This window comes from Sphaeramia orbicularis, unplaced genomic scaffold (assembly GCF_902148855.1).
Source record: "Sphaeramia orbicularis unplaced genomic scaffold, fSphaOr1.1, whole genome shotgun sequence".
Lineage (NCBI taxonomy): Eukaryota > Metazoa > Chordata > Actinopteri > Kurtiformes > Apogonidae > Sphaeramia > Sphaeramia orbicularis.
This window is the reverse complement of record NW_021941676.1, coordinates 56,535-71,686: the sequence shown is the minus strand read 5'-3', so window position 1 is coordinate 71,686 and position 15,152 is coordinate 56,535. Positions and strand designations below refer to the sequence as shown.

At 39.5% G+C, this 15,152-nt stretch overlaps 1 protein-coding gene across 1 annotated transcript in view; it reads left to right on the top strand.

The window, feature by feature from the left end:
* Positions 1-321: 321 nt before the first annotated feature.
* The window catches only part of LOC115416782 (voltage-dependent T-type calcium channel subunit alpha-1G-like), a gene marked incomplete at its 3' end in the record, with an annotated part of 49,693 nt that continues 34,862 nt past the window's right edge, over positions 322-15,152 (top strand). The window contains exon 1 of the mRNA XM_030130648.1: positions 322-418. Coding sequence (XP_029986508.1) covers positions 322-418 — 97 coding nt within the window. The remainder of the gene's footprint in view (positions 419-15,152) is intronic.

The window sequence follows — 15,152 nt, the reverse complement described above, 5'->3', positions numbered from 1 at the left end:
AACACAGACTCTGGACATCCTGGTCTTTTAGTTGTAGTTGACAGAGCTGTGGAATGAAAACATTGTGTTTAGCAGAACACATGTCTACAGGAATGAGCATCTACAGGGACTCTGGAGGACTGGTTACCACTTGCCCTGTGAACGGCTGAATCCTGTCATACATGCAGTTTGTAATTAGCTGCTTAATATGGCCTGTGTAGTTTCTGTGTTTTTATCCCCAGACGACATGATTGTGCAGTATAAGCCCTTCTACTAATGAACATATTATTGAAGTGGTTGTGTAACACACACTCATGTCTGTGTGTTTCCATTCATTGCAGCATGTTGGAGTACTCCCTGAACCTGCAGAACGTCAGCCTTTCAGCCGTCAGAACAGTCCGTGTGCTCAGACCTCTGAGAGCCATCAATCGAGTACCAAGTGAGTAGAAGCTGACTGACCTTGGTTTGGTTTCATCCATCAAATAAAAGTCAAAAACACACTGAGATCTGAAACTAAAACCAGAAGCATAAAGGTGAGGAGACCTTGAATAACATTCAACTGAGTGACACTGACACAGCTAATAAATACATTCTACTTATATATTAGACTGAAATTAGACTAAAAATAACATGTGAGATGTCAAGAGATATCTATCTATCTATCTATCTATCTATCTATCTATCTATCTATCTATCGAGAGACAGATCATCACAATCTGAACTTTTCTGACCCACTACCTGATCAACACTAGCCATACATGATCAAACTCTTATTTGTCTGGTATGTCAATCTCAAAAGTTCATGCCTTTGAACTGAATTCTTACAAAAAAAGCAAAGTACCTATGTGCACAAATTAGTAATAAAATAAAATTGAAGTGATTCACAATCGTGCCTTCATGTAAACCATTATAAACATTAGAATACGTATGAGAACAGAAGTATACACTGACTGAAACAACTGATTCATATCAAAAACCTTCGACCTGACTATGAAAATCTTCAATTACCGCAATGTATTTTCATATTTTGAAGGGGCGGGGCCAAGTCGTTTTTCAATATTTTGAAAATTCTTCTTGCTGTAAAATTCTACTTTTCCACAGTGTAATTTTCAGTCTGTGTACCATTAGTGGAACACAAAGAGTTTTTCATCAGTAGCGTACTTGTAGCGAAACCCCATTCATTTGAATGGTACAGTTTTGGTGTTGTCATGGCAACATGATTATAAATAGGGGTGTGTCCTCATTGGCTTTTTGGTTCAGTTTGGCATGAGGGATGTGTGTGACAAGTTTCTTGTTCCTATGTCCAAAAAAAATTCACTCCCATTCAAAAACTGTAGACACTATACACACATACATCATATATATATATATATATATATATATATATATATATATATATATATATATATATATAGTGTGTGTGTGTGTGTACATATATATATATATATATATATATATATATATATATTTTATTTATATATTTTTTTTTTTTTTTTTTTTTTTTTTTTTTTTACAGAGAGAGAGAGAGACAGAGACAAAGAGAGATGGGGATATACAAATGGGGAAAATGTTCAGATAAGATAATGATAATATAAGATAATATAAGATTTACTTGATCCCCCAAATGGGAAATTTGAATGTACAGCAGCACGAGACAATATGCATCAAATACAACTGAAAAATAAAAAAATATATAAAAAATATTTTAAAAATTGTTAAAGCAACTAATAGTGACAAAAAATAGCAATAATACTGATAACTAAAGTACCAAGTGTGCAGTAGGTGACTTTGGTAAGTGTGCAAGTGAGTGACATTTCCAGATGCAGTCTGCTCAGAGCAGGATGTCATTCAGACCAGGCTGCTGTTGTACAGTCTGATGGGGTTGGAATAAAGGAGCATTTGAAACATTTAGTCCTGCGCCTGGGTGGGATAATGAGGCGCCCAGCCACAGATCACAGGGTTCTCACTAGTGTCACTGAACGTCAGTGCCCCTGACGCTGTCCCTGGGGGGCCCGACGCTGTCTTTAACCAGCGTAGCAGTGTTTTATGTGTGTATTCTGTGTGTGTAGAGTGGTGTTTTTGTGTGTATTCTGTGTGTGTATAGTGGTGTTTTTGTGTGTATTCTGTGTGTGTAGAGTGGTGTTTTATGTGTGTATTCTGTGTGTGTATAGTGGTGTTTTTGTGTGTATTCTGTGTGTGTACAGTGGTGTTTTATGTGTGTATTCTGTGTGTGTAGAGTGGTGTTTTATGTGTGTATTCTGTGTGTGTAGAGTGGTGTTTTTGTGTGTATTCTGTGTGTGTGTACAGTGGTGTTTTATGTGTGTATTCTGTGTGTGTAGAGTGGTGTTTTTGTGTGTATTCTGTGTGTGTAGAGTGGTGTTTTTGTGTGTATTCTGTGTGTGTATAGTGGTGTTTTTGTGTGTATTCTGTGTGTGTAGAGTGGTGTTTTTGTGTGTATTCTGTGTGTGTAGAGTGGTGTTTTATGTGTGTATTCTGTGTGTGTAGAGTGGTGTTTTGTGTGTATTCTGTGTGTGTAGAGTGGTGTTTTTGTGTGTATTCTGTGTGTGTAGAGTGGTGTTTTTGTGTGTATTCTGTGTGTGTGTAGAGTGGTGTTTTATGTGTGTATTCTGTGTGTGTATAGTGGTGTTTTTGTGTGTATTCTGTGTGTGTAGAGTGGTGTTTTTGTGTGTATTCTGTGTGTGTGTATAGTGGTGTTTTTGTGTGTATTCTGTGTGTGTAGAGTGGTGTTTTATGTGTGTATTCTGTGTGTGTAGAGTGGTGTTTTATGTGTGTATTCTGTGTGTGTAGAGTGGTGTTTTTGTGTGTATTCTGTGTGTGTGTACAGTGGTGTTTTATGTGTGTATTCTGTGTGTGTAGAGTGGTGTTTTTGTGTGTATTCTGTGTGTGTATAGTGGTGTTTTTGTGTGTATTCTGTGTGTGTAGAGTGGTGTTTTTGTGTGTATTGTGTGTGTGTAGAGTGGTGTTTTATGTGTGTATTCTGTGTGTGTAGAGTGGTGTTTTTGTGTGTATTCTGTGTGTGTGTAGAGTGGTGTTTTATGTGTGTATTCTGTGTGTGTAGAGTGGTGTTTTTGTGTGTATTCTGTGTGTGTAGAGTGGTGTTTTTGTGTGTATTCTGTGTGTGTGTGTATAGTGGTGTTTTATGTGTGTATTCTGTGTGTGTAGAGTGGTGTTTTTGTGTGTATTCTGTGTGTGTGTATAGTGGTGTTTTTGTGTGTATTCTGTGTGTGTGTAGAGTGGTGTTTTTAGTGTGTATTCTGTGTGTGTAGAGTGGTGTTTTATGTGTGTATTCTGTGTGTGTAGAGTGGTGTTTTATGTGTGTATTCTGTGTGTGTACAGTGGTGTTTTTGTGTGTATTCTGTGTGTGTGTATAGTGGTGTTTTTGTGTGTATTCTGTGTGTGTATAGTGGTGTTTTTGTGTGTATTCTGTGTGTGTATAGTGGTGTTTTTGTGTGTATTCTGTGTGTGTAGAGTGGTGTTTTTGTGTGTATTCTGTGTGTGTAGAGTGGTGTTTTTGTGTGTATTCTGTGTGTGTGTGTATAGTGGTGTTTTATGTGTGTATTCTGTGTGTGTATAGTGGTGTTTTTGTGTGTATTCTGTGTGTGTACAGTGGTGTTTTTGTGTGTATTCTGTGTGTGTAGAGTGGTGTTTTTGTGTGTATTCTGCATGTGTGTACAGTGGTGTTTTTGTGTGTATTCTGTGTGTGTGTATAGTGGTGTTTTTGTGTGTATTCTGTGTGTGTATAGTGGTGTTTTTGTGTGTATTCTGTGTGTGTAGAGTGGTGTTTTTGTGTGTATTCTGTGTGTGTAGAGTGGTGTTTTTGTGTGTATTCTGTGTGTGTATAGTGGTGTTTTTGTGTGTATTCTGTGTGTGTGTATAGTGGTGTTTTATGTGTGTATTCTGTGTGTGTACAGTGGTGTTTTATGTGTGTATTCTGTGTGTGTAGAGTGGTGTTTTATGTGTGTATTCTGTGTGTGTAGAGTGGTGTTTGTGTGTGTATTCTGTGTGTGTAGAGTGGTGTTTTTGTGTGTATTCTGTGTGTGTATAGTGGTGTTTTTGTGTGTATTCTGTGTGTGTAGAGTGGTGTTTTTGTGTGTATTCTGTGTGTGTAGAGTGGTGTTTTTGTGTGTATTCTGTGTGTGTATAGTGGTGTTTTTGTGTGTATTCTGTGTGTGTAGAGTGGTGTTTTTGTGTGTATTCTGTGTGTGTATAGTGGTGTTTTATGTGTGTATTCTGTGTGTGTAGAGTGGTGTTTTATGTGTGTATTCTGTGTGTGTAGAGTGGTGTTTGTGTGTGTATTCTGTGTGTGTATAGTGGTGTTTTTGTGTGTATTCTGTGTGTGTAGAGTGGTGTTTTTGTGTGTATTCTGTGTGTGTAGAGTGGTGTTTTTGTGTGTATTCTGTGTGTGTACAGTGGTGTTTTATGTGTGTATTCTGTGTGTGTAGAGTGGTGTTTTTGTGTGTATTCTGTGTGTGTAGAGTGGTGTTTTTGTGTGTATTCTGTGTGTGTAGAGTGGTGTTTTTGTGTGTATTCTGTGTGTGTATAGTGGTGTTTTTGTGTGTATTCTGTGTGTGTACAGTGGTGTTTTTGTGTGTATTCTGTGTGTGTGTATAGTGGTGTTTTTGTGTGTATTCTGTGTGTGTATAGTGGTGTTTTTGTGTGTATTCTGTGTGTGTATAGTGGTGTTTTTGTGTGTATTCTGTGTGTGTACAGTGGTGTTTTTGTGTGTATTCTGTGTGTGTACAGTGGTGTTTTTGTGTGTATTCTGCATGTGTGTACAGTGGTGTTTTTGTGTGTATTCTGTGTGTGTACAGTGGTGTTTTTAGTGTGTATTCTGTGTGTGTACAGTGGTGTTTTTGTGTGTATTCTGTGTGTGTACAGTGGTGTTTTTGTGTGTATTCTGTGTGTGTAGAGTGGTGTTTTTGTGTGTATTCTGTGTGTGTAGAGTGGTGATTTATGTGTGTATTCTGTGTGTGTGTATAGTGGTGTTTTTGTGTGTATTCTGTGTGTGTTTAGTGGTGTTTTTGTGTGTATTCTGTGTTTGTGTATAGTGGTGTTTTTGTGTGTATTCTGTGTGTGTGTATAGTGGTGTTTTTGTGTGTATTCTGTGTTTGTGTATAGTGGTGTTTTTGTGTGTATTCTGTGTGTGTAGAGTGGTGTTTTTGTGTGTATTCTGTGTGTGTGTATAGTGGTGTTTTTGTGTGTATTCTGTGTGTGTAGAGTGGTGTTTTTGTGTGTATTCTGTGTGTGTAGAGTGGTGTTTTTGTGTGTATTCTGTGTGTGTGTATAGTGGTGTTTTTGTGTGTATTCTGTGTGTGTAGAGTGGTGTTTTTGTGTGTATTCTGTGTGTGTATAGTGGTGTTTTTGTGTGTATTCTGTGTGTGTAGAGTGGTGATTTATGTGTGTATTCTGTGTGTGTAGAGTGGTGTTTTTGTGTGTATTCTGTGTGTGTAGAGTGGTGTTTTTGTGTGTATTCTGTGTGTGTGTATAGTGGTGTTTTTGTGTGTATTCTGTGTGTGTACAGTGGTGTTTTTGTGTGTATTCTGTGTGTGTACAGTGGTGTTTTTGTGTGTATTCTGTGTGTGTAGAGTGGTGATTTATGTGTGTATTGTGTGTGTGTACAATGGTGTTTTTGTGTGTATTCTGTGTGTGTGTATAGTGGTGTTTTTGTGTGTATTCTGTGTGTGTGTATAGTGGTGTTTTTAGTGTGTATTCTGTGTGTGTATAGTGGTGTTTTATGTGTGTATTCTTTGTGTGTGTATAGTGGTGTTTTTGTGTGTATTCTGTGTGTGTGTATAGTGGTGTTTTAGTGTGTATTCTGTGTGTGTAGAGTGGTGTTTTTGTGTGTATTCTGTGTGTGTAGAGTGGTGTTTTTGTGTGTATTCTGTGTGTGTAGAGTGGTGTTTTTGTGTGTATTCTGTGTGTGTATAGTGGTGTTTTTGTGTGTATTCTGTGTGTGTATAGTGGTGTTTTTGTGTGTATTCTGTGTGTGTGTACAGTGGTGTTTTTGTGTGTATTCTGTGTGTGTACAGTGGTGTTTTGTGTGTATTCTGTGTGTGTATAGTGGTGTTTTTGTGTGTATTCTGTGTGTGTACAGTGGTGTTTTTGTGTGTATTCTGTGTGTGTATAGTGGTGTTTTTGTGTGTATTCTGTGTGTGTACAGTGGTGTTTTTTGTGTGTATTCTGTGTGTGTATAGTGGTGTTTTTGTGTGTATTCTGTGTGTGTACAGTGGTGTTTTTTGTGTGTATTCTGTGTGTGTGTATAGTGGTGTTTTTGTGTGTATTCTGTGTGTGTAGAGTGGTGTTTTTTGTGTGTATTCTGTGTGTGTGTAGAGTGGTGTTTTTGTGTGTATTCTGTGTGTGTACAGTGGTGTTTTTTGTGTGTATTCTGTGTTTGTGTATAGTGGTGTTTTTGTGTGTATTCTGTGTGTGTGTATAGTGGTGTTTTTGTGTGTATTCTGTGTGTGTGTATAGTGGTGTTTTTGTGTGTATTCTGTGTGTGTACAGTGGTGTTTTTTGTGTGTATTCTGTGTGTGTGTAGAGTGGTGTTTTTGTGTGTATTCTGTGTGTGTAGAGTGGTGTTTTGTGTGTATTCTGTGTGTGTAGAGTGGTGTTTTTGTGTGTATTCTGTGTGTGTGTATAGTGGTGTTTTTGTGTGTATTCTGTGTGTGTACAGTGGTGTTTTTTGTGTGTATTCTGTGTGTGTGTACAGTGGTGTTTTTGTGTGTATTCTGTGTGTGTATAGTGGTGTTTTTGTGTGTATTCTGTGTGTGTGTACAGTGGTGTTTGTGTGTGTATTCTGTGTGTGTGTATAGTGGTGTTTTTGTGTGTATTCTGTGTGTGTACAGTGGTGTTTTTGTGTGTATTCTGTGTGTGTATAGTGGTGTTTTTGTGTGTATTGTGTGTGTGTACAGTGGTGTTTTTGTGTGTATTGTGTGTGTACAGTGGTGTTTTTGTGTGTATTCTGTGTGTGTGTATAGTGGTGTTTGTGTGTGTATTCTGTGTGTGTAGAGTGGTGTTTTTGTGTGTATTGTGTGTGTTTCCAGTGGTGTTTTTGTGTGTATTCTGTGTGTGTACAGTGGTGTTTTTGTGTGTATTCTGTGTGTGTAGAGTGGTGTTTTTGTGTGTATTGTGTGTGTACAGTGGTGTTTTTGTGTGTATTCTGTGTGTGTGTATAGTGGTGTTTTGTGTGTATTCTGTGTGTGTACAGTGGTGTTTGTGTGTGTATTCTGTGTGTGTAGAGTGGTGTTTTTGTGTGTATTGTGTGTGTACAGTGGTGTTTTTGTGTGTATTCTGTGTGTGTGTATAGTGGTGTTTTTGTGTGTATTCTGTGTGTGTCCAGTGGTGTTTGTGTGTATTGTGTGTGTGTCCAGTGGTGTTTGTGTGTATTGTGTGTGTGTCCAGTGGTGTTTGTGTGTATTGTGTGTGTGTCCAGTGGTGTTGTGTGTATTGTGTGTGTGTCCAGTGGTGTTTGTGTATTCTGTGTGTGTGTATAGTGGTGTTTTTGTGTGTATTGTGTGTGTCCAGCTGTAGTTGTGCAGATGGATCACAGGTTTAACAGAAAAAGCAGACGTCCTAAACTTCAGTCCCCACTTTTCCTTCAGACTTCAGTGTAAAACTGAACACACAAACACAACATGTGTGACTTCTGTTCTGTGTTCCTGCACATTAACAACATTATACATTCAAATGAAGGAGAAAAGATCGCTAGCTCAATGCTAACATAAATGGGAAAATCCACAGACATGCTAACGATTAGCATCTTCAGATGGACTTCAGATTTCCAACGTCTTTTTAATCGAAGAACAACAGTTTCCATCACAGACAGGTGTGACTGTTCATTAACACAACAGCTGAACATCAAATACTCACACACAAACGTTCTTTGTGTCCACACAAACACAATGACACACACGTGTCTGCTACTTCCTTCCATGTCTGAACTGACTACGGTAACACCCAAAGGACAAAACACACACCACTGACACTGATTACACCACCACAGGACCCCCTGTGACTGCTGAAACAACACTACATCACTGTGTGTGTGTGTGTGTGTGTGTGTGTTTTGTGTGTGTGTGTGTTTGTGTGTGTGTGTGTTTGTGTGATCGTCCAGTGTAATGAGAACCAGATTTGAATGTGAATAAATCTATTCCTCTGTCTTGGCTCGAAGCGCTGCAGACAGGAAATGACAACAATAGAAGCCACGCCCCTTTGTGTGCCTTGGTATTGTCTGACCCCGCCCACCAACATCACTTGCCTTATGCTCATTGGCTGACGATGAGACTTCAATCAATTTATCTCTTTAAACGAACCCATTACCTGTGGAAAATTAGATCTAAACTTTAGCCTGTGTGTGTGTGTTTGTGTGTGTGTGTGTGTGTTGTGTGTGTGTGTGTGTGTGTGTGTGTGTGTGACACTCCTATTATCACTAATTTCGTGAAAGTGTCAAGTTCCTGTATGCAGTAATTCCCATCAATAATTCCCATTCACAAATTGAAAAAAACAAAACAGTTTTTGCTTTTAATCATTGTTGTAACAAAGACACAAACTTGGCTTCATTCCTCTAAATCTGCGCCTCAAAATGCAGGAAATAGTTTTTCACAGACTTAGACATTTACAAATGTTCTGCACCGTGTACATGGTGCCCCTGCGCTGTGAAAAAATCCTAGTGAGAACGCTGGACCATCATGCAGAGGGTGAGAAGGATGGTCCAGGACTGCACAGGTTTTACCCTTCACCCTCCTCTCAGCTACTGTAGCCAGGCTTTCCAGGTCCAGTCCACCACAGAACAGGTTTTCCTCACTGGTTAGGGTTGGGGTTAGGGTTAGGGTCAGGGTTGGGGTCAGGGTTGGGGTCAGGGTTGGGGTTAGGGTCAGGGTTGGGGTCAGGGTTGGGGTCAGGGTTGGGGTCATACAGGTTGGATGTGAACACATATCCTGTGTCACACTCACAGATTTATGTGAAATTTTCCAACTCCCCATATTTTATTGAAGGACCACAGTTCACAGCTACACTCACACACATGTCAGTCATGTTCACTGTGATGTGAACGGGAATGAAGTATTTGACACACACACACACACACACACACACACACACACACACACTCTTTGTGGTGTTATCCTGAATATGATCCTAAGACTGAAGACAAACTTGTGTGTTCCTCTCTCTCCATCTGTCCTTTACTTTCATCAGCCCAGATTCCATTTCCAGTTCACACATTAAAGTTTAAGTAAATCGTAAGTGTCTCCACCCCCCCCCCCCCCGCCCCCCCCCCCCACTGTCAGTCCGCTGTGTGCACTCAGTGGGTCTTGATTTCACCCCCTACAATGCTTTCATTTAAATACAGACCCTAATTATGTCATTAGGTTCTCAATTGCTCAGAGGAGATTGCAGACAAACTGAGCAATAAACCCCAAGGTGTGTGTGTGTGTGTGTGTGTGTGTGTGTGTGTGTGTGTGTGTGTGTGTGTGTGCAGGTGTTAACCATTCATGTAGGTGCACAAATGGGACATCAACTCCCGTTCCCCTCCCAAACCCCCTTAATCTCCCCTTGTTGTCAATCAAAAGTGTCGAAGGGGGGCCACTACCACTCATTAGGAACACACACACACACACACACACACACACACACACACACACACTGCTATACACCAACTCTTCCTCATTAGGCATGGGAGCATTCCTCATCCTAATCACAGGACTAATACCAGTGTTAATGTGTGCATGATTTGGTCTGGCCCTGTGGGTAAAATGTCATTGGGTTCTGTGGTGGAGTGTTTGTGTGTGTGTGTGTGTGTGTGTGTGTGTGTGTGTGTGGGGTGGGGGGGGTCCCTCATCTATTAGGTGTGGCTGATATGTGGTCCTTTCAGCCTAATGAAGTCCTGGAAGCCTGTGGCATTCATCATGACCCTGGGCGGTGGGCTGTTGTGGATGTTTGTGGTGGAACTCATGCTATTCTGAGGCAGCGTTAACTGAATTTGAATTCACGGGTTCCTCTAGTTCTGGGATGGTGTGAATTAATTTACTCCATGCTAGGCTGGATTTATGACACTAAATAAAGCTCTTTTTTTTACCTCTTACATGATTAAAAGTTGTTGGGTTGGCATGCAACAAGATGGAAAATGGGCAAAATGTTTCAGGGTTTATAAAGTTAAAAATACATCATAAAACCACAACTGAAACTCCACAGACAGACCAAGTTTCATGATTTTACAAAAACATATTATGTCAAATTTGGAAAAAATCAGCCTATTACACTGGCTATGATAGGAAACAGGTCAGCAGACAACACATAAATCAAACCAACTGTCAGCAGTGTAAGACGTTTACAGTCAGGTTAAGTGTTGAAGTGTTTCGGCTCTGGTTGGTGGAGGGCGGTCTGGGCTTACACACCTCTTAGAGTGGCAAACCAGGGTGGTGGTCCCCATCTTTAACCCTTTCATGCTTGAATTATAAGAGCCTTAATCAAGATTTTTTTTCCTGAGTGTTTTTATTCCTCTAGGCCAGGGGTGTCCAAACTTTTTTTAACGAGGGCCAGATCTGATAATGTGGAGACTGCCAGGGGCCAGTGGTCCCTTCAGACTTTTTTTAAACAGTAAAAATTACATCTAAATGCGCTGTTCTACAACAATTTTATTTTCATTGTCACAATATCATTTTTTTAAATGGCAATGTAACCAAATCTAAGTCACTCAGGTGTGAACTAATTAAAAAAAAACAACAAAAAAAAAACAATTCTGCCCTCCTTTCACATCTGGAGTCAGATAACATAGAACAAACTGTATAGAGTATCTTAAACATCCAAGTTGATACAAATCTTAACCCCACATTCATTTTAAACATGACTTATATGAGTAATCAGTACTCATATATTACTCAGTAATGTAAAGTCTGTTAACGTTTAAGATGAAAACATATGACTCTTACTCTTGTCTTTCACAAAATCATTCAGAAAGTAATATTTTGTGTCACATCTACAGGTACATAACACCAGCAGTTAGAGGCAACTAACCTGGCAACTTGGTAGCCTGTCCTGGTGGTGAATTCATTGAACTCCGAGGTTCACGTGAAGAGTCACTGTTGTGAGTTTAAAGCAGCTTGAATTTGCTTCACTTTTTCGGAGCGCTCACTCCCTGCTAGCTTGTCGTATGTGTTAGCATGTTTTGTCTGCTCGTGTCTCTTTACATTGAATTCCTTAAACAAGGCAACAGTCTCTTGACAAATTAGGCAAACATAATTGCCTCAATTTTCAGTAAAAAAAAACCTGTAATTCCCATCTCTTCTGGAAGCGGCGGCCCTCACTGTCAACTTTCGTTTTTTTATTTACAGGCACCGTGGTTAGAAATTAGCGAAAAAGGTTCACGGCAAAGTCACAGAGCCAGATAGAGTTAGAGTGGTGCTGCCACCATGAGGTGAAAGGAGGAACTGCATTTGGAACCTTTTATGATTCATGTACTCGGTTGAACAGTCCAAGCGGGCCATAAATAATATAATATAAAACCCAAGCTGTGGGCCGTATAAAATCTGACCGCGGGCCGTGATTGGCCCCCGGGCCGGACTTTGGACATGCCTGCTCTAGGCATTAAAAACACAAAGCGACTGAATTTTTTTATTATGAACCTATTATTCATGGAGTTGCCAAAATGTCTACTCAGCTGGACACTGTGCATTTAATTCTGAAGTAAAGAAACATATTTACTGATATATTGAATGAAAACTATGAAATAAAAACATTTTAACACAGCAAATCTGATGTTTTCTCACATTTGAACATATACTAGTCAATACAAGAGAACAGCTGAAGAAGAACTGTCCACTGGAGTGACCACTGTGCATGAAAGGGTTAATAAGGGGGACCAGAGGGTATGTTCCAACTATAGGGGGATCCCAGTCCCCAGCCTCCCAGGTACGGCCTAGACCAGGGTACTGGAGAAGAGGGTACGGTCGACAGTTGAACCTCAGATTGAGGAGGAGCAATGTGGTTTACATCCCATATGTGGAACTGTGGACCAGCTCTTTACACTTGCTAGGGTGCTGGGGGTGGGGGGTGTTTGCCCATGCAGCCCACGTGTGTGCTGGTGGGAGTCTGTCTCTGGGCTGTCCTTGGAACCTGGGGTTCCCTCAGAGGAGCTGCTGGAAGTGGCTGAAGGTAGAAGGTAGTCTGGGCTCCACTGCTAAGGCTGCTGCCCCCACAGCCCAGACCCACACAAGCACAAGATGACTAGTAGCAACACTCCATGTGTCTGCACTGTAAAAAAACACAACAACTTTAATTTAACAGAATTTTCACTGTTTATTTGACAGATTTGTCCTGTATTTTTCAGATACAGGAAAATATCAGTGAAATGACAAAAACAGACTGTGATTTTACATGTCAAATGGAAAAGAACAGGAAAAAACTGTAACTGTGAAGAACGAAAAAATTTACATTTTTTAAAAGAAATTTTTTCTTTTTCACAGAAAAATACAGTTAAAATACATTTGCAAATGTATCATAATTTCACAAATATTTGTTTTCTATTTATGAGATTAAACTCTTAATTTAAAGTTTAATACTGTAAAAAAAAAAAAAAAAAAAAAAAACTAGATAAAATTACTGACAGTTAACAGTAACAGAAGTATTAGTTCTGTCAGTTGAACCAGACTTGTTTGTTCATTGACAAATATCTTGTGTAATTACAGGAGGTTTCACATCAAAAATGTTGAATAAATGTATTTTTGTGAATGTATAACATGTATAAGCACTGATAAACTGTCCAAATACAGTTTTTATCAGTGGATTGGACAACTGAGTCTCACTGAAAAGTATATACAGGGTGGGGAAGCAAAATTTCCAATAAACATTTAGTTGTTTTTTCTCAGCAGACACTACGTCAGTTGTTTTGAACCCAAACATATACTGATGTCATAATCATACCTAACACTATTATCCATACCTTTTCATCATATTCTTCATATGAGTAATCAGGAAAGCAAATGTCAAAGAGTGTGTGATTTGCTGAATGCACTCGTCACACCAAAGGAGATTTCAAAAATAGTTGGAGTGTCCATAAAGACTGTTTATAATGGAAAGAAGAGAATGACTATGAGCAAAACTATTACCAGAAAGTCTGGAAGATACTATTAAAGAAGAATGGGAGAAGTTGTCACCCCAATATTTGAGGAACACTTGCGCAAGTTTCAGGAAGCGTGTGAAGGCAGTTATTGAGAAAGAAGGAGGACACATAGAATAAAAACATTTTCTATTATGGACATTTTCTTGTGGCGAATAAATTCTCATGACTTTCAATAAACTAATTGGTCATACACTGTCTTTCAATCCCTGCCTCAAAATATTGTACATTTTGCTTCCCCACCCTATATATATATATATATATATATATATATATATATATATATATATATATATATATATATATATATATATATTTATAGGGAATCGGATTGTTTTAATACATGTAAATATTCTTTATTAAACATTAAAAAGTAAAAAAAAAAAAAAAAAGAAAAATCTCATGTAAAGTTAGGGCAAAAAACTGTATTTTAATTATGGAAAATTACCATATTTTTATGAGATGGTTATTTTCCATTATTTTACAGTATTTTATCGGCACCCCGTTTTTTTACAGTGTATAGTGGGTCGAGCCATCAGGTTCCATGATCATAAATACTGTAAGAAGAAAGGACATGTGTAATAATCTGTATTTTGGCAAGGACAGGAAATGTAATGTAGATTTAGTGCAGGTCCAGGTGATGTGTGGGCCTCCGGTGGTGGACCGTATGTATGTTCCATGTATTTACAGGTCACAGAGTTCAGCTTATCTGTCAGCCCAGGCTGGTACCGACAGCCCATCTGTCTGCTGCAGTGGATGGACTTCTGCTGATGCTCTGTGCTGCCACAAATGTAGAGCTGTGTTACTTCTTCCATCAGTTCTGTATTGAAACCGAAGGTTGGAGCTCATTTTTAAAAAAAAGTTACACACACACACACACACGCACACACACACACACACACACACAGTGTTAATGAACACATTGTTCCTGGGCTAGTGTCCGTACCATGGGCTGGGCTGTTGATGGATGTGTGACTGTGGCAGCCTGCCAGTAAAAATGACAGATCCATTCTGTGGCTTCATCCACCTGCTGCCAACAAAACCAAAAAGCCCTCCTCTGTCACCGCCGCTCCACCTCCTCAGGGCTGATGTCTGATTGGCTATTACCCTGGAGTCCAGTTCTGACCCGTGAGGTCCTGGTACTGGTACCTGGTCCAGGCTCAAAGAACACATGACAGCGTCAGACTTTGTGAGTGTCTTTATATTCAGTGTGAGCAGCTGGCTTTTAGAAAAGAAAAAAATCAGCAGCAAAACTGCAAGAAACATATTTTTCTTTCTTTGAAAATCATCGCTGCCTTTGTCGAGTTTGAACAGAAATAACTTCATGCTTGAGCAGCTGGAATATCATCACCGTTTGCTTCTTCCTTTGGTCGATCTAAAATGTAAACAGAAGTGGAAAGGCGCTTAAATGACTTTAGTTTCAGCCCTCCAGGCGCAGAGTCTTACACATAGAATAGTGACTTAAATAGGCTGGACTCCAAGGTTTGTGTCTGGGGTGTGTGGAAGAGAGGTGTCACTGTTCTACACAAAGAAGGAAAAACACTTTTCTTTATCCCCAGGCTCGTGGCACATTATTTCACTATCCAGCAGATATAGTTTTTTCATGCCAGGTCTATTTTTGGATGAGAAAAGGAGCTGAGGATGGAATCCACAGCATCCAGCGGCAGCGTCAATGTGGAATTCATTATTTGTCTGTTAGGTGGTTTGTGAAGGGGAAGTACTTCGACAGGAGGACTGGGAAACCAAAGAAAAGGACTGTATTTAGTGCACCTCACCTCATGCTCTAAAATCCAAAGTGTTGAAGAAGAGAATGAGATTTTGGAGAATGAGGACGTGTGCTGCAGTGGAAAATAAAGAAGACACTCGTGGTTGTTGCATGGGTGGTGTTAACGGGTCTGTCCAAGACCAAACACAGTCAACAGATTCAATTTAAAACCGGAAATGAACCCAGTCCCACACTCAGCCTTCTAACCCTGATCACTATTATCAGTGTGTGTTTGTCAGAGTGTGTGAGGACTCACACAGGTCCAGATGGAAT